Source organism: Bufo bufo, chromosome 3, assembly GCF_905171765.1.
Source record: "Bufo bufo chromosome 3, aBufBuf1.1, whole genome shotgun sequence".
Classification (NCBI taxonomy): domain Eukaryota; kingdom Metazoa; phylum Chordata; class Amphibia; order Anura; family Bufonidae; genus Bufo; species Bufo bufo.
Window position 1 is genome coordinate 30,059,762 of NC_053391.1, and position 20,171 is coordinate 30,079,932.

At 42.7% G+C, this 20,171-nt stretch overlaps 1 protein-coding gene across 1 annotated transcript; it reads left to right on the forward strand.

The window, feature by feature from the left end:
- Window positions 1–228: 228 nt before the first annotated feature.
- LOC120994444 (OX-2 membrane glycoprotein-like) lies at window positions 229–19,178 on the forward strand. The gene is made up of 5 exons (XM_040423003.1): window positions 229–285; window positions 11,329–11,670; window positions 16,794–17,090; window positions 17,913–18,010; window positions 19,067–19,178. The coding sequence occupies exons 1-5, from the start codon at window positions 240–242 to the stop codon at window positions 19,076–19,078; spliced, it is 795 nt and encodes a 264-aa protein (XP_040278937.1). The 5' UTR covers window positions 229–239; the 3' UTR covers window positions 19,079–19,178.
- Window positions 19,179–20,171: the final 993 nt, after the last annotated feature.

Here is a 20,171-nt window from a genome sequence, read left to right on the forward strand (position 1 = left end):
TGGTATTTAACAGGATAATTTAAAGTTCTCTACACACAGTAGCCAAAATGTACTAATGTCATTGCGTATAGGTCTCCTTATAAAATTTGGTGCATTTTTTGCACAATTTGGAGAATGTAGTTTTAGAAAAATCCATTTACATAGCTTTGTGAAATCGAGAAATCCCAGATGACGTAACAACCTTCGTCATGTTTAGAGTGTAGTTATACAGTGAACTTCCCCATTTACTTCACACCAACATGAAGTTTCTCGTCTTACTTACCCTCCTTTGGAGCTCTGTAGAAGGTGAGTCTTACTGTTATGGGGGTACTGTGGCCGCCACTTTTAAGAGGTCTTGTGACTTTCACTGCTATAGGATACTGTGGCTTTTACAATTTTGGGTTACTATGGCTTTTACTGTTATGAGGTCATTTGTCTGTCTCTGTTATGGGGGTACTGTGGCTGTCACTGTTATGGGGTACTGTGGTTGTAAATGTTGTGGGGCACTGTGGTTGTCATTGTTATGGAGCACTGTTATGGGGGGTACTCTGGTTGTAAATGTTATGGGGCACTGTGGCTGCTGCTGTTATTGGGGTACTGTGGTTGTAAATGCTATGGAGCACTGTGGCTGTCACTGTTATTGGGGTACTGTGGTTGTAAATGTTATGGGGCACTGTGGCTGTCACAATTATCGGGGTACAATGGCCTTTACTGTTATGAGGTCTTTTGGCTGTCATTGTTATGGGGTCACTGTGGCAGTCAATATTATCAGGGTACTATGGACCTTTACTGTTGAGAGGTCTTTTGGGGTACTGTTATGGGGTACTTTGGCTGCCGCTGTTACAGGTGTGCTGTGGCTCAGGTTGTCACTGTGGGAGGTCCAGAGTCTTGATAACTATTTGAAAAATAGCATTGTCCCAAGGGGTCTACATATTAATTTACTACCGGCATCTAGATGCAGGAATCCAGGTTTTCTGAATAAATGGGAACAAGAGGCTACGAATAGTTCCTTGCGTCTGATGCATCTGCTATTAGATGAGGAGAAAAACACATTAGACATTTTGAACATCAATCCTTTTCCCAGGAAGCAGATTTCCCCAACGAAGAAAAACAGTTACAAAATACATTGGACAAATGTCAATATGATCTCAAAGAAAGAAAACATCGGCAATTTGTGAGGGATCTGTCGGATTTCCGGGAGAATAGGATTTATACATCTCTGCCGCATAAAAGGGATAATAAACAGAGCAATACTGACCAGTCATCTACTAAAACTGACTTTTCAGACCAGCGTGAAATTAAATAAAGGCTCGAACAGGGGTGGAGGCTATATCAGTCGATCAAGGGGGGCCCCTAGGCAGGGCTCCAGATGGCGACCAAAATTTTTAATCTTGTCGCCATTTGCGACTAGACCAGCCGCCGCAGCTCTGCAGTTGAATACAGTGGCGGGCACAGGAGATGATCGTTCTCTGCCCCGCCGCCGCCGATGTTCTATTCAGCAGCGCAGAGGAGGAGGAGTCTCTCCCTCCCCCCTGTGCTGCCGCCGCCGCTGCCAGTAAGAAGAGAGACAGGAGGAGGAGGAGGGGCTGGGGCCACTGCGCCACCAATGAAGAAAACTGACCTGTAATACAAATACAGGAGGCGGGTGCTGGAATCACATAGCGAACACCTGACCTCTATGACAGGGAGCAGCGATCCGCGACAGTTAACCCCTCAGGTACCGCACCTGAAGGGTTAACTGCGGCTGATCGCAGCTCCGTCATAGAGGTCGGATGTTCGCTATGTGATTCCAGCACCCGCCTCCTGTATTTGTATTAACAGCTCAGTTATCTTCAGTGCGCCCCCTTCCCCCTCCCCAGTATAATAAACATATAAACATTGGTGGCGCAGTGGGCAGTGGCAATGAGGGTTAAAAAATAAAAATTAACTCGCCTCATCCAATTGATCGCGTAGCTGCCAGTCTCCTGTTCTTTCTTCAGGACCTGTCAAAGGACCTGTGGTGACGTCACTGAGCTAATCACATGGTCCATTACCATGGTGATGGCTCATGTGATGTACCATCTGATGAGCACAGTGATGTCAACACAGGTCCTTTGACAGGTCCTGAAGAAAGAACAGGAGACCAGCAGCTACGCGATCAATTGGAGCAGGTGACTAGGTGAGTTAATTTATTTTTATTTTTTAACCCTCAATTGACCTTCTACTAAGCATTCTGTATTAACCACTTAAGGACCACAGGTTTATACCCCCCTAGTGACCAGGCCCTTTTTTGCAAATCGGCACTCCACAACTTTAGTGGTTTATTGCTCGGTCATGCAACTTACCACCCAAATGAATTTTACCTCCTTTTCTTCTTACTAATAGAGCTTTCATTTGGTGGTATTTCATTGCTGCTGACATTTTAACTTTTTTTGTTATTAATCGAAATTTAACGATTTTTTTGCAAAAAAATGACATTTTTCACTTTCAGTTGTAAAATTTTGCAAAAACAACGACATCCATACATAATTTTTTCTCTAAATTTATTGTTCTACATGTCTTTGATAAAAAAAAAAATGTTTGGGTAAAAAAAAAAATGGTTTGGGTAAAAGCTATAGCGTTTACAAACTATAGTACAAAAATGTGAATTTCCGCTTTTTGAAGCAGCTCTGACTTTCTGAGCACCTGTCATATTTCCTGAGGTTCTACAATGGCCAGACAGTACAAAAGACCCCACAAATGACCCCATTTCGGAAAGTAGACACCCTAAGGTATTCGCTGATGGGCATAGTGAGTTCATAGAACTTTTTATTTTTTGTCACAAGTTAGCGGAAAATGATGATTTATTTATTTATTTTTTTCCTTACAAAGTCTCATATTCCACTAACTTGTGACAAAAAATAAAAACTTCCATGAACTCACTATGCCCATCACGAAATACCTTGGGGTGTCTTCTTTCCAAAATGGGGTCACTTGTGGGGTAGTTATACTGCCCGGCAAAAGACAACTTTTCCCATTTTTTTATACAAAGTTGGCATTTGACCAAGATATTTATCTCACCCAGCATGGGTATATGTAAAATGACACCCCAAAACACATTGCCCAACTTCTCCTGAGTACGGCGATACCACATGTGTGACACTTTTTTGCAGCCTAGGTGGGCAAAGGGGCCCACATTCCAAAGAGCACCTTTAGGATTTCACCGGCCATTTTTTACACATTTTGATTTCAAACTACTTCGCACGCATTTGGGCCCCTAAAATGCCAGGGCAGTATAACTACCCCACAAGTGACCCCATTTTGGAAAGAAGACACCCCAAGGTATTCCGTGAGGGGCATAGCGAGTTCCTAGAATTTTTTATTTTTTGTCACAAGTTAGCGGAAAATGATGATTTTTTTTTTTCTTACAAAGTCTCATATTCCACTAACTTGTGACAAAAAATAAAAACTTCCATGAACTCACTATGCCCATCACGAAATACCTGGGGGTGTCTTCTTTCCAAAATGGGGTCACTTGTGGGGTATTTATACTGCCCTGGCATTTTAGGGGCCCGAATGCGTAAGAAGTAGTTTGAAATCAAAATCTGTAAAAAATGGCCGGTGAAATCCGAAAGGTGCTCTTTGGAATCTGGGCCCCTTTGCCCACCTAGGCTGCAAAAAGTGTCACACATGTGGTATCACCGTACTCAGGAGAAGTTGGGCAATGTGTTTTGGGGTGTCATTTTACATATACCCATGCTGGGTGAGATAAATATCTCGGCAAAAGACAACTTTTCCCATTTTTTTATACAAAGTTGGCATTTGACCGAGATATTTCTCTCACCCAGCATGGGAATATGTAAAATGACACCCCAAAACACATTCCCCAACTTCTCCTGAGTACGGCGATACCAGATGTGTGACACTTTTTTGCAGCCTAGATGCGCAAAGGGGCCCAAATTCCTTTTAGGAGGGCATTTTTAGACATTTGGATCCCAGACTTCTTCTCACGCTTTAGGGCCCCTAAAATGCCAGGGCAGTATAAATACCCCCCATGTGACCTCATTTTGGAAAGAATACACCCCAAGGTATTCAATGAGGGGCATGGCGAGTTCATAGAATTTTTTTTTTTTTGCCACAAGTTAGCGGAAATTGATTTTTTTTTGTTTTTTCTCACAAAGTCTCCCTTTCCGCTAACTTGGGACAAAAATTTCAATCTTTCATGGACTCAATATGCCCCTCAGCGAATACCTTCGGGTGTCTTCTTTCTGAAATGGGGTCACATGTGGGGTATTTATACTGCCCTGGCATTTTAGGGGCCCTAAAGCGTGAGAAGAAGTCTGGAATATAAATGTCTAAAAAATTTTATGCATTTGGATTCCGTGAGGGGTATGGTGAGTTCATGTGAGATTTTATTTTTTGACACAAGTTAGTGGAATATGAGACTTTGTAAGAAAAGAATAAAATAAAAAATTTCCGCTAACTTGGGCCAAAAAAATGTCTGAATGGAGCCTTACAGGGGGGTGATCAATGACAGGGGGGTGATCAGGGAGTCTATATGGGGTGATCACCCCCCTGTCATTGATCACCCCCCTGTAAGGCTCCATTCAGACGTCCGTATGTTTTTTACGGATCCACGGATACATGGATCGGATCCGCAAAACACATTCGGACATCTGAATGGAGCCTTACAGGGGGGTGATCAATGACAGGGGGGTGATCAGGGAGTCTATATGGGGTGATCACCCCCCTGTCATTGATCACCCCCCCTATAAGGCTCCATTCAGACGTCCGTATGTTTTTTACGGATCCACGGATACATGGATCGAATCCGCAAAACACATACGGACATCTGAATGGAGCCTTACAGGGGGGTGATCAATGACAGGGGGGTGATCAATGACAGGGGTGTGATCAGGGAGTCTATATGGGGTGATCACCCCCCTGTCATTGATCACCCCCTGTAAGGCTCCATTCAGATGTACGCATGTGTTTTGCGGATCCGATCCATGTATCAGTGGATCCGTAAAAATCATACGGACGTCTGAATGGAGCCTTACAGGGGGGTGATCAATGACAGGGGGGTGATCAGGGAGTCTATATGGGGTGATCACCCCTGTCATTAATCACCCCCCTGTAAGGCTCCATTCAGACGTCCGTATGTGTTTTGCGGATCCGATCCATGTGTCAGTGGATCCGTAAAAATCATACGGACGTCTGAATGGAGCCTTACAGGGGGGTGATCAATGACAGGTGGGTGATCAATGACAGGGGGGTGATCAGGGAGTCTATATGGGGTGATCACCCCCGTCATTGATCACCCCCCTGTAAGGCTCCATTCAGACGTCCGTATGTGTTTTGCGGATCCGATCCATATATCAGTGGATCCGTAAAAATCATACGGACGTCTGAATGGAGCCTTACAAGGGGGTGATCAATGACAGGGGGGTGATCAATGACATGGGGGTGATCAGGGAGTCTACATGGGGTGATCAGGGGTGAATAAGGGGTTAATAAGTGACAGGGGGGGGTGTAGTGTAGTGGTGCTTGGTGCTACATATTGCTGAGCTACCTGTGTCCTCTGGTGGTCGATCCAAACAAAAGGGACCACCAGAGGACCAGGTAGCAGGTATATTAGACGCTGTTATCAAAACAGCGTCTAATATACCTGTTAGGGTTTAAAAATATCGCATCTCCAGCCTGCCAGCGAACGATCGCCGCTGGCAGGCTGGAGATCCACTCGCTTACCTTCCGATCCTGTGAACGCGCGCGCCTGTGTGCGCGCGTTCACAGGAAATCTCGCCTCTCGCGAAATGACGCCAATCGGCGTTAGTGTAGCCTGGGAGAGCCGCCGCAATGACGCCTTTCGGCGTTAGCTTGGCGGCAAGAGGTTAAAGAATGCTATTATTTTATTTTTATTTTAAGGGAAAATAACACAGTGAATAGACTGTCATCTTAGCAACCATGCGTGAAAATCGCACCGCATCCGCACTTACTTGCGGATGCTTGCGATTTTCACACAGCCCTATTAACTTCTATGGGGCCTGCGTTGCGTGAAAAACGCACAATATAGAGCATGCTGCGATTTTCACGCAACGCACAAGTGATGCGTGAAAATCACTGCTCATGTGCACAGCCCCATAGAAGTGAATGGGTCCGGATTCAGTGCGGGTGCAATGCGTTCACCTCCCGCATTGCACCCGCGCAGAAATCTCGCCCGTGTGAAAGGGGCCTAAGGGTGAATAGGACAAGGGTTCCAGCCCCTAAGGGGGCTAATAGTAAGTAAAAAAAACATAAACACTAAGGCTACTTTCACACTTGTGGCAGTGTGATCCGGCAAGCAGTTCCATAGTCGGAACTGCCCGCCGGATCCACCAATCTGGATGTGACTGAAAGCATTTGTGAGACGCATCCGGATGCCGATCCATCTCACAAATGCATTGCTAGAACGAATCCATCTCTCCGCTTGTCATGCGGACAGACGGATCCGTCTTGTATCCTTTTACACATTTTTACCAGTCTGCGCATGCGCAGGCCGGAAGGACGGATCCGGTATTCCAGTATTTTGAATGCTGGATCTGGCACTAATAAATTTTTATGGGGAAAAATGCTGGATCCAGCATTCAGGCAAGTCTTCAGTTTTTTTTCGCCGGAGATAAAACCGTAGCATGCTACGGTTTTCTCTTTTGCCTGATCAGTCAAAACTACTGAACTGATGCATCCTGAACGGATTACTCTCCATTCAGAATGCATGGGGATAAAACTGATCAGTTCTTTTCCGGTATTGAGCCCCTGTGACGGAACTCTATGCCGGAAAAGAAAAACGCTAGTGTGAAAGTACCCTAAAATATTAGGTTTAAATCCCCCCCCTTTCCCAATTTTACATATAAAATATATAAACAATAAATAAATAAACATATTACATAGCGCTGCGTCCGAAAAGTACAAACTATTAAATTATAAAAAAATATCTCCTATGCGGTGAGTGCCGTAACAGACATAAATAAATAAAAACCATGCGATTCGCCATTTTTTAGTCACCTTGTCACCCCAAAAAATAGGATAGGACTGTTCTATTATGGGCCGAACGTTTCATAAAATGCGAAATGCACGCAGGTTTTTTATTTTTTTTTGCGCGGTATTGAGTATCGCAATACTTTTTTATGGTGACGAAAGAGAATAAAAATTTTGGTATTGAAACAACCCTACGCCGATCTGATCGGCGTAGCGTTGTCACAATACCAAAATTTTGATTCGGTTTCGATTTGGCGACTAAAAATTTAATTTGGCTCCTAAATTTTTCAGTTCAGGAGCCAATGGCTACTAGGTATTTTTTTTAGTCTGGAGCACTGCACCTAGGGGCCTTGATCAACGTTTTATAGGTCAGACTAACCAGGCTCCAATTTATCCCCTATGCAGTCGCAATCAATCTCATAACCAAATTGATTTCAGGCCCACAGGTGATTAACATCTCGAAACGACCCTTGAGTAACATCGAGATTAGGGTCCTCGAATTAGGACTATTATTTGTACCCACACCTAGTTTTAATAGGTTCAATAGCATTAAGGATCTTCATTTATTCATATGAAAATTAAGATGGCATAATCATTTCAGACACATAGATAGACGTCGATGTCTTGAACTAGGCATCCCATTGGAGATACTTGGGGACTTCCAAACACTCTATGGTCTGGAGACCGAAGGTAATAAAATACAGGGAGAAGGCCCCTTTACGAATCTTAAACTAAAAAGCAACAAAATGCCCCCTACCACGGGGGAAGTCTCGTGTATTTTTGTATTCCTCAACATGGTTTCCGAGGACTTGGAAACATTAAAACCCCTCTACAGGGTTCTTCAACTGCTCTGCTGACATGACCACCGCTGTTTCCTCCCTAGAAAAAGATTTTAATATTGTCATAAAACCATCGGACAAAGGGGGAAACACGGTGGTCAAGGACATAGAGCAGTATAGAGATATGTGTGAAAATATTCTCAAAGATCCTGAGACATTTGAGATCCTACAAAAAGATCCAAATTAATCTTTCAGAAAGGAACTCAAAATCATTCTAATGAGGTATTGAGTACTCACCTCATCACGCAAGAAGAATATGAGTTTCTTTTCACCACATTTCCTAAGATGTCTACTTTTTATTGCCTACCCAAGGTACACAAGGGGTTATCCCCAATAAAAGGGAGACCCATTGTGTCCGCGGTAGGTAATCTGTGCCAGAACTTGGGGATTTACATTGACCAGGTTCTGGCACCATTTGTCACGGCACTACCTTCGTACACCAGAGACACCACTGACCTTCTTAAGAGATAGAGGTGGTGCAGGTGGATAAGGAATGTTTACTTACAAGCAGAGGCATTATATTAGTATATTTCCCATGATTTGGGCATAAAGGCAGTGGACCACTTTTTACAAACGGCTGCCAGTACCTCGCCCATAGCCTATTTATCCTTCGTATCCTTGAATTCACACTGAGGAGAAATATCTTCACTTTTAACCAAAAGATCTACCACCAGCTCAGGGGCACAGCGATGGGAGTCCTTGTGCCCCATTGTATGCTAATTTGTTCCTGGGCTCGTGGGAGGAGACTCAGGTTTTCGTGGATGAGACTAGCAAGGATACTCAACATATAGGTCTATGGGCGCGGTACATTGACGATATTTTCTTCATCAAAGAATGTTTTGTGTGGGGCCTTAATAATAACCAAGTGGGCTTGAGATTTACTTGTGAGTGGGACAAATGGTCCCGACCCTTCCTAGATGTATGTATCATCAAAAATGAGAGGGGTGAAACTGATACATCGATCTACAGGAAACTTAATTCAACTAATTCCCTGTTGAGGTGGGAGAGTAGTCACCCACTCCCTCTCAAACGCGGGATTCCTAGGGGACGATACCTTCGCCTGAGGAGAAACTGCTCTATGAAACACGAGTTTGTTTCACTGGCAGCCGATCTTCGCAGGCGCTTTCAACAGAGAGGCTACCCGGATAAAGTTTTGAAACCTGCATATAGAGCAGCCTTAGCCATAGATAGATCAGAGCTCTTGAGACCCAAAAGTCAGACAACAGATGATAAGAGGGTGATACGTCTTATCCTAGAAAAACATTGGGATACCCTGATTTATGTGAAGTGATTGGGGATCATCCACAAATCACATACTGCAGAGGATGGAGTTTGAGGAATATTTTGGTGCGCAGCTACTTTGTAGCACCGGCGAATTATCAAACCTCCTGACTACAAAGGAAGATCAAGGGCTGTTACAGATGTCGAGGCTGTGTAGCCTGCAGTCACATCCAAACTGGTAGACCATTCTGGAGCAATGTAACTGGAAAAGAGTATATGATCCAAGATTACATTAATTGTAAAACACGAGGAGTGATCTGCCGTTTGATTTGTGAGTGCGGCATTAAGTATATTGGCAAAATAATTAGGGAAGTCCGGAGAAGGGTGGGGGAGCACCTGTGATATTGCCAATGAGAGAGACACACCAGTGTCCAAACGCATTCATCAATGCCACAATGGCAGGGCCAAAATTAAGTTCATGGGGATTGATGCAGTTAAACTTTTCATCAGAGGAGGAAATTGGGACAGAGAGAAGCTCGTTGGATTTATTACTTGCGAACCTCTGCCCCTCTGGGATTTAATGAACGATTATATTTTGGCTGTTTTGTTTACAGCAGTGTATCCCCCAGCATACTCGAGCTCCTTCCTCTGCTATACCCCCTCTTCATATTCGTAGTCATATTGCTATACAGGATGCTTTATGATACACGTTTTGATTAGCATCCATATAGGATTTTAACTTTATGTCTACAGTACATTCGCACTGAATTTTGAGCAAAGAGCATCGGTATATTATTATATACCCTTTTAGTGCCATTATCTTTTTGTAAGCTTTTCTTTTCGTTTCTCTGTTATATATGCATTTCTCAATAAACACATGTACATAGGGATCCCTGTTGCCTCACCATCGGCATTACGGCGGATTGGGGCCGCCAGTAAATGCTGCTTGATATATAGAAATAACACTCCCTATTAATAGGCAGTTCCTTTACCAACAACGAGCAACATCAGACGCATGGCCATGGTACCCGATGATGCCGCTCAGCTCCCGGGATACCTGGTCATATTTCCGCTCCCTCCCCTATCCATTCGTCAGGTTGTCACTGTTATGAGGTCTGATGGTTGTCTATATTATGAGGATACTCTGGCTGTCACAGTTATGGGGTACTGTGGATGTTACTGTTTTGGCTTTCACTCCTATAGGGGTACTGTAGAAATCGCTATTATGAGGGTATTGGGGCCCTTACTTTTTATGAGGTCGTTAGGCTGTCACTGTTATGGGGTACTGAATCTGTCAATATTATGAGGGTACTTTGACTGTAACTGTTTATAGATGTGATGTGGCTGTCACTGTTATGAGATCTTGTCAGAGTCTATATTATGGGGATATTGTTATTGTTATGGGGGTACTCTGACTGTCATTGTTATGGGGGTGCTGGTACTGATATGGTCTCGTGGCTGCCATTGTTATCAGCAGTTTGTCCTAAAATGCTGCAATGACTTTATTGTTTTAAAGATTGACCTTGATCATCACAATTAGATCTAAAATTATGAGCTGATTTTTTAAAATAATTTGCATAGCCATTAAGCTTCATTTTTCTTAAAAAGATCCTAATCCTCTGCCTAGAGATAGCACTAAAAGCAGCCACCACTAGGGGGAGCTGAAGGATTTATTGCATACAGTTTACAGTATGCTCCTCAGCTCCCCCTAGTGGCAGAGGTTTATTATTTAACTCTATGATTATGATCATACATTAAGTCACACATTAGGGATTGCAAAATCAAATCCAGTCTCTACTGGAATAGATACTGAAGGTGAGCAGAGATTACACATACATTTAAATTACTTTACTCCATCCTATTTTTGGAAACCATTGGCCAAAAGTTGCTGGTATTTTGGAGGCCATTGACTCTAGACCTGTGATGGCTAACCTCCGGCACTCCAGCTGTGGTAAAACAACGACTCCAAAGATGCACACTTGCTTGGCTGTTCTCAGAACTCCAAAGAAATGAATGAGCATGTTAGGAGTCGTAGTTTCACCGCAGCTGAACTGTCGAAAGCTAGCCATCACTGCTCTAGAGGAACAAGGAGAACTGCCATAAGAGGATATTCTGGATGAGTTTCTGAATAACTTTCTTGTGCACTGGATTATTGACCTCTAAGGCCTTTCTTGGTCAACGGATGTCCACGTCCTTACCTATAAAACAGTATGGAGCAACTTGTGAGGCAACATAGGTTTACAATTATCCTTAGTATACGTTAAACAATTATACTGCTTTCCTCACAATGTTTTCTTATATTTTTTTGTTATATAAGGGGAAATTCCAGTTAAAACTAATGCAAAGGAAACTGCAAGGATTGGCAGCGATGTGACTCTTCGGTGCCAGCTGATGACCCACGAATCAAACATCATCCAAATCACATGGCATAAAGAATCTGGCAATCTTACCGGGAACGTGGCTAGCACCAGTAAGGTTTATGGACAGAAACTTCTTGGTTTTTACTCTAATCGGGCAAAACACTCTACAAACAAGACTCTTAACGTCTCAGCAATAACTATCAGCCCCGTGATCCCGGAGGATGAGGGATGCTTTAAATGTATCTTCAATCTTTTTCCATATGGAGCTTCCACTGGAACCATCTGCCTTGATGTGTTCGGTAAGAGTAATATTGGGGTAGGAACTGGGTACTTTAAGGGGTTCATTCTCAAAATTAAAGGTGTTGTCCTGACATACAGTACATATTGATGAGCTATCTTCTTGATCAGCTGTTTGATGAGGAGGTGGGCGAGCGCTTCTACCTCTTCAGTACACTACGTGTCATCTCGGAAATGCAGTATAATCACTCACAAGTACTGTACTCGCTTCATTCACTTTAATGGAGCGAGTACTTGAATGGAGCGACGTGCAGTGTAATAAACAGGAAGCTGTATTCGCAGGGAGCGCTGCCTCCTTCTCAAACAGCTGATTGGTGGGTGTGCCGGGAGTCGGCCCCCCCACTAATCAGATATTGATGGCCTATCCGAAAATAGGTCATCCATATACAGTACAGACCAAAAGTTTGGACACACCTTCTCATTCAAAGAGTTTTCTTTATTTTCATGACTATGAAAATTGTAGATTCACACTGAAGGCATCAAAATTATGAATTAACACATGTGGAATTATATACATAACAAACAAGTGTGAAACAACTGAAAATATGTCATATTCTAGGATCTTCAAAGTAGCCACCTTTTGCTTTGATTACTGCTTTGCACACTCTTGGCATTCTCTTGATGAGCTTCAAGATGTAGTCCCCTGAAATGGTTTTTACTTCACAGGTGTGCCCTGTCAGGTTTAATAAGTGGGATTTCTTGCCTTATAAATAGGGTTGAGACCATCAGTGGCTTTGAGGAGAAGTCAGGTGGATACACAGCTGATAGTCCTACTGAATAGACTGTTAGAATTTGTATTATGGCAAGAAAAAAGCAGCTAAGTAAAGAAAAACGAGTGGCCATCATTACTTTAAGAAATGAAGGTCAGTCAGTCAGCCGAAAAATTGGGAAAACTTTGAAAGTAAGGGCTATTTGACCATGAAGGAGAGTGATGGGGTGCTGCGCCAGATGACCTGGCCTCCACAGTCACCGGACCTGAACCCAATCGAGATGGTTTGGGGTGAGCTGGACCGCAGAGTGAAGGCAAAAGGGCCAACAAGTGCTAAGCATCTCTGGGAACTCCTTCAAGACTGTTGGAAGACCATTTCAGGGGACTAACTCTTGAAGCTCATCAAAAGAATGCCAAGAGTGTGCAAAGCAGTAATCAAAGCAAAAGGTGGCTACTTTGAAGAACCTAGAATATGACATATTTTCAGTTGTTTCACACTTGTTTGTTATGTATATAATTCCACATGTGTTAATTCATAGTTTTGATGCCTTCATAGTCATGAAAATAAAGAAAACTCTTTGAATGAGAAGGTGTGTCCAAACTTTTGGTCTGTACTGTATATGGCAGGACAACCCCTTTAAGGCTACAGCTACATGGTGACACAAAAATACATGTGATTTGTCTACAACTTGCTGACGCGTGACTATTTTAGAGCTGAAAAAGTCACAGATGAGTCGCTCGTCGCACAAGAGTCCAACAGTGTTTGATTTTATGCAACTGTCACAGCGCAGTCACAGTAAGAAGCGTGTCACACTGCGTCATCATTGACAAAAATTATACGAAATGTCTCACAACACATATCGTCGTGTAGCTGTACCCTAAAAGTTAACCTAATATACAGGCGAAACTCGAAAAATTTGAATATTGTGAAAAAGTTCATTTATTTCAGTAATGAAACTTAAAAGGTGAAACTAACAGATGAGAGATAGACTCATTACAGGCAAAGTGAGATATTTCAAGCCTTTATTTGTTATAATTTGGATGATTATGGCTTACAGCTTATGAAAACCCCACATTCACAATCTCAGAAAATTTGAATATTGTGAAAAGGTTCAATATTCTAAGTTCAAAGTGTCACACTCTAGTCAGCTAATTAATCCATAAAATAGAAGTAAATGGATAGTGGCTCCACCTGTTGGGTAGGTATGGAAATGGTGCTCACTTCGCAACACACCCTATGTCGCTAAAGATCAATAAAAAAAACCAGTGTAATAGTTGAAGGGCACACAAATATCCGGTGCTATATGGATCTGATATATTATGCCATAAAATGTATTTAAACATATGAAAACGTAGAAAAACTGAACAAAAACTAAAAACAACAAACAACACAAAACAGTATTTAAAAGATGTTTGGGTACTAACTCCACACTATAAAAATATCCAAGTTACCTTCCAAGTAACTTGGATATTTTTATAGGGTGGAGTTAGTACCCAAACATCTTTTAAATACTGTTTTGTGTTGTTTGTTGTTTTTAGTTTTTGTTCAGTTTTTCTACGTTTTCATATGTTTAAATAGATTTTATGGCATAATATATCAGATCCATATAGCACCGGATATTTGTGTGCCCTTCAAACATTTTACTATTTTTTTTAATTAATCCATAACACCTACAAAAAGGGTTCCTGAGCCTTTAAATTGTCTCTCAGTCTGGTTCAGTAGGAATCACAATCATGGGAAAGACTGCTGACCTGACAGTTGTGCAGAAAACCATCATTGAGGAAAGCCTCAAAAGGTAATTGCAAAAGAAGTTGGATGTTCCCAAAGTGCTGTATCAAAGCACATTAATAGAAAGTTATGTGGAAGGGACAAGTGTGGAAGAAAAAGCTGCACAAGCAGCAGGGATGACGGCAGCCTGGAGCGGATTGTCAGGAAAAGGCCATTCACAAGTGTTGGGGACTTTAACAAGGAGTGGACTGAGGCTGGAGTTAGTGCATCAAGACCCACCACACAGAGACGGATCCTGGACATGAGCTTCAAATGTCGCATTCCTCTTGTCAAGCCTCTCCTGAACAACAAACTACATCAGAAGCGTCTTACCTGGGCTAAAGAAAAAAAGAACTGCTCTGTTGCTCAGTGGTCCAAAGTTCTCTTTTCTGATGAGAGCAACTTTCGCATCTCATTTGGAAACCAAAGTCCCAGAGTCTGAAGGAAGAATGGAGAGGCACACAATGCAAGATGCTTGAAGTCCAGTGTGAAGTTTCCACAATCTGTGTTGATTTGGGGAGCCATGTCATCTGCTGATGTTGGTCCATTGTGCTTCATTAAATCCAGAGTCAACGCAGCCATCTACCAGGAGATTTTGGAGGACTTCATGCATCCTTCCACAGACAAGCTTTATGGAGATGGTGACTTCATTTTACAGCAGGACCTGGCACCTGCCCACACTGCCAAAAGTACCAAAACCTGGTTCAATGACCATGGGATTACTGTGCTTGATTGGCCAGCAAACTCACCTGACCTGAACCCCATAGAGAATCTATGGGGCATTGCCAAGAGAAAGATGAGAGACATGAGACCGAGCAATGCTGAAGAGCTGAAGGCTGCTATTAAAGCATCCTGGTCTTCCATAACACCTCAGCAGTGCCATAGGCTGATAGCATCCATGCCATGCCGCATTGAGGGACCCAAACCAAGTACTGAGTACATATGCATGATTATACTTTTCAGAGGTCCTACATTTTTCTATTTAACATTTTTTTTTATTGATTTCATGTAATATTCAAGTTTTCTGAGATTGTGACTCTGGGGTTTCATAAGCTATAAACCATAATCATCCAAATTATAAAAAATAAAGGCTTGAAATATCTCACTTTGCATGTAATGAGTCCATCTCATATATTAGTTTCACCTTTTAAGTTGCATTACTGAAATAAATAAACTTTTGCATGATATTCAAATTTTTAGAATTTCACCTATAGTCCAGACTTTCCCAGAAACCTGAACCGAAAGAAACTTTACTAAAAGAGAACTTAAGTCAAAAATGGAAAAACCCAAGGTTATGTGATATTTCCTCCATGTAGTTTCCTTATTGTGAAACTGTATTAACATATGAAAACACTTTGATTGTGTGGTAAAACTTATAAAGTTAATAAAGTAATAAAGTTTTCCACTTCAAAAAATAATAATATGATTAATAAAACAATCTGAGGTAGAAGACTTCATTAATCTGAGAGAGTTTAGTGGCCAGGGACGAGCTGCCTACCAACCTCATACAAACAACTGTAGTTGTTAGGCAATGTTTTCACAGCTTTTACCAATCTCATTCTGCATTCACCTCATGCCATGTTCCATAAGTAATCAGATTTGGAGCTGGTTAACCTCACATCTACACTGAAACAGCAAAACATTTCTGCTTAACATAAAAGGCATGTCTGTCTTTTACAACCTTTTTCTCTTTTGCTAAAGGTTCTCCTGAAAAAATGAGTTGATCCAAAATCTCAATTTTTATTTAAATATGAAATACACCATAGTCTGTGATGTGGGGTGACAAGTTATCTGTGCTTTATCAGGCTCCTCAAGCCTGACTTACAAAGGCGGACTGGCCATGGACCCTACAGGGAAATTTCCCGGTGGGCCGATGCCCATGGGGCCGCCCGGGCCCTCTACATGGCCCCAGCTGGGAACATAATGATCTGATGATCAGTATTAATGTTAGGAGCGTCAGGTACTTATGCCCCTGGCCGGCAGCCGCAGGTGCCCTCCAGAAGTGAACTGTATTACCGTTCTCAAGATAGTGATACAGTTGAATACTGAAACAAGGGCTGGGGCAGTATTTTGTTCTGCACCAAGGTACTGTTGGCCCTGCATTTTTGTGTTGCCCCACCTTCTGTCAACCTGGATCTACCTATGACATGGGGCCACTTTTTGTTTTTTTTCCAGGGCCACTTTAAGTTCCAAGTCCGCCCCTGCAGATTTAAGCACCGATAGCACAAACCAGTTGTTGCTGTTACATGTCACCCACATCATAGACCATGGTATATTTTATATTTCAATAAAGAACCGCGATTTTGGAGATTTGGTGAGTGCCGTGGCTTTTTTACATTTGCAAGGTTTGCATAGACTTGTGAGCTGAGCACCACCTACCTACACCAATCTCGACGGCCACTCCAGAAGATTGTTAATGCACACACAGCAGATGCCAGCAGCTCATATTTCTTGGCCACTTTACCTGGTTTAGTCTTTCCAATTATTGGTGGGATTGCTCCTATTAACACATTGTGGCCATTCATTATCTTATGGCTGACTTTAGGACATGCTAGCTACAGTACTTCATTATATGAGGAGTTAGGGTTAAGTTAAAGTTTAAGATTTTAAAAAATTGCATACATTTTTTTATTTTTTTGTATGTTTAGAGCCAAAGATATTGGAACCCAGCTTGGAAGTTCATGAGATCAGCCAGCCTGACAAGCAGTATATTGTCACTTGTTCTGGCGGTGGAATACCGGCTCCCGATATCACATGGATACTCCCCGAGAATCTTGATGTAGTCCCGGAAACTTTCACTGTAGTCAACCTGGATAAAACTGAGATAGTTATAAGCAACTTTACTCTCTCCAGTAGCTGGAACATGAGGGTCTCTGTGATCTGCGTGGTGCGTCACCCCAGCCTCGGCTCGGAGAAACTTCTATCAACAGATATAGATTTGTCAAGTAAGTAATGAAATATGTTACCAAATTTCAAGACAGGTTCTCCAAAACAGGGATCCATGATAATATCCCTTCAGTTGCCTCATATACATGAGTAATTTCAAAGATAAACCAAGACCTTACAGGTCTACTGTGGTAAGTTCCATGCGATCCCATACTTTCAGGCAATCTAAACCCCTCTCGACCTTAGTTCTGTTGAGGGTTTGGCAAAAGATCCAGCAATTTATTTTCCTGATCAGGAGATGCTTGTTGGAGGTCCCACCAAAGTAAGAAAAATGGTCTGTGTAGTGGCTCTGGTCTTGTTAATGCATACAGTACATCAAAATTGTTCATGGATCACATGCAGCAGAAAACAGGAGTCCCTACAGGTCTGCACTGTAGACTATTACACACTCTGCGCTACCATACAGTGCCGAAGTGAGGCAAAGTATTCTCAGCATTGCTTCTGGGGAGAATGGTTGTGCAATATGAAGAGCAACACCACAATTGTTTTCCTTCTGCATTCAGATGAAATCCATGAGGCACAACATTCTCCCCTGAAAGCAATGAATGCTTCTTCTGCATTGCTTATAAATCCCACCATGTGTCTTCTCATGAAATTGGAGGACAAATGGAGAAAACATGGGGGCCCATAGTCAACTGTAGGCACTACATTATAAAGATTGCATTGTATAAAAAGGGTCTCTCTGTCATCAGTGAATGTTCTACCAAATATTGGTCAGAGTATTATTAAGAATAAGCATTTTTCAGGCTGGGGGCATGTGGGATAAATGATTGTTGTTTCATAAATGATCTAAGATCTCACTTCTAACATTAATTTCACAGGAAATCAAGATTTGGGCTTCCATTTTTCCCCTATTGTTGTTATTTTAGTTGGCATTGTAATTGTGCTTGGAGTACTCTACATAATTCATCTGGTTCTGGTTAGTACTCTACACTTCATACAATTTTTCTTAACACCATATTCCCATTGTCGAGGGTCAAAGTGGCCACTATGCAATCTGGAACACTACTCCATAATGTCCCTTAGCTTACAGAGAATGTGTTGCCTATATTTATTTTTTATTAATGAACACCAGATGTGTTACATGTTTTATTTTTTTGATACCTTTATAATTGTATTTTCTGTACATGATTAAGGCACCACCATCTTGCCTGAGCTTTTTACAACTTTACAGCAGCCACATGAACCATAGGAACCTGTGGGCAAGAGAAGATTGATATCTATGGGAGTATATTTTGGGCATGCTCAGTGACCTGTGCAGAGGTCATTGTGCAGGGGAGAGGAAGAGGTGAGCTGTGGCCATCCGACTGGTACCTCGGAACCAAAGCCAAGTTTGGATCTAAGTGTTAAAGTGGTTTTCCACTTTAAAAATCAACTACTCAAGTTATTCAATATAAAAGTAAAAACAGGCACTCACCAGATGGCAGGTCTATAAGTAGTAACTTTATATAAAATATATATATAATATATAAAATTTAAAAATTACACATAAAAATACATAGATTGTTTAAAAAACATGAAATACACTGGGGACAGTATATCTGTGTATACAGTTGCTATATATTCCCTGTAATAGCTATCTAAACGGATATACTGCTCTTTTTGCTATATGGGATGAATAGGTGAATCATCCAAAAAACAGAGCACCTTGACCATATTATCAGATACGGGTGAGCCACGATATATATACACTATACTCAAGTTATTCAACAAAGTCTCGCAAGACTTCGCGAATGACTGACCGCCTTATCGGAGGCGGTAGATTTTAAAGCTGTATGGAGATGGACCTCTGTACAGCATTAATCCGAAGTTTTGAGCGAAGCAACTTTGGACCTAGGATCCGAAGTTTGTTTTGCTTATCACTAAACACAACCATGTTCCTCTGTAAATCAATGTGTTTAGGTCGCAACCAAACATGAGTAAGATGAATTTTTTTTTTTTTTTTGTAATAAATGTGTTTCACTTTTCATTTTAGCGGAAGAACTAGAATTATTACAAGCCACCATATACGAATAGCTAAGATAGCACAATGCTGGACATCTAATGAAGAAACCATCTCAAGACCAATAGCGTAACTTCCAGTCTTCCTGGAAGACCAGACTGCAATGCCATTCCATTCCATATAAAATGGCCTGTCGTTCTCAGCTATTTTTCTCAGTATAACCTAACATCACATTTTCAAAAACTGTATTTCCAGATTCGGTTGCTTGTAGAGATAAAACTCCCCCCCTCTATTGTAATTTCATTGGTGGCCAGTGTGCGGCCTCCCCTCTCCCCCCCCTGCCCGATCATTGGTGGCAGCGGAGATTCCGATCGGAGTCCCAGTTTAATCGCTCTGGGGCTCCGATCGGTAACCATGGCAACCAGGACGCTACTGCAGGCCTGGTTGCCATGGTTACTTAGCAATATTACAATATTAGAAGCATCATACTTACCTGCTGGCTGCTGCGCTGTCTGTGTCCGGCCGGGAGCTCCTCCTACTGGTAAGTGACAGGTCTGTGCCGCGCTGCAGTAGCGTCCTGGATGCCATGGTTACCGATTGGAGCCCCAGAGCGATTAAACTGGGACTCCGATCGGAATCTCCGCTGCCACCAATGATCGGGGGGGGGGGGGGAGGCCGCACACTGGCCACCAATGAAATTACAATAGAGGGGGGGAGGGGGGCATACGGAGGCCGCACACTGGCCACCAATGAAATTACAATAGAGGGGGGGATGGGGGCCGACGGAGGCCGCACACTGGCCACCAATGAAATTACAATAGAGGGGGGAGGGGGGCCGACGGAGGCCGCACACTGGCCACCAATGAAATTATAATAGAGGGGGGCCGACGGAGGCCGCACACTGGCCACCAATGATATTACAATAGAGGGGGGGCCAGGGGGGGGGGCCGCACACTGGCAACCAATGATATTCAAACTGGGGAGGGAGGGGGGTCTGCCCCCTTCTGCCTGGCAGCCCCTGATCTCTTACAGGGGGCTATGATACGCACAATTAACCCCTTCAGGTGCGGCACCTGAGGGGTTAATTGTGCTGATCACAGCCCCCTGTAAAAGATCGGGTGCTGCCAGGCAGCAGGGG

Bases quoted from the DNA above. Each gene is read 5' to 3' on its own strand.
- LOC120994444 (XM_040423003.1), top strand. From the start codon at position 240: ATGAAGTTTCTCGTCTTACTTACCCTCCTTTGGAGCTCTGTAGAAG. The intron at 286-11,328 runs GTGAGTCTTACT...TTGTTATATAAG, and splicing joins CCTTTGGAGCTCTGTAGAAG to GGGAAATTCCAGTTAAAACT. The intron at 11,671-16,793 runs GTAAGAGTAATA...TTGTATGTTTAG, and splicing joins CATCTGCCTTGATGTGTTCG to AGCCAAAGATATTGGAACCC.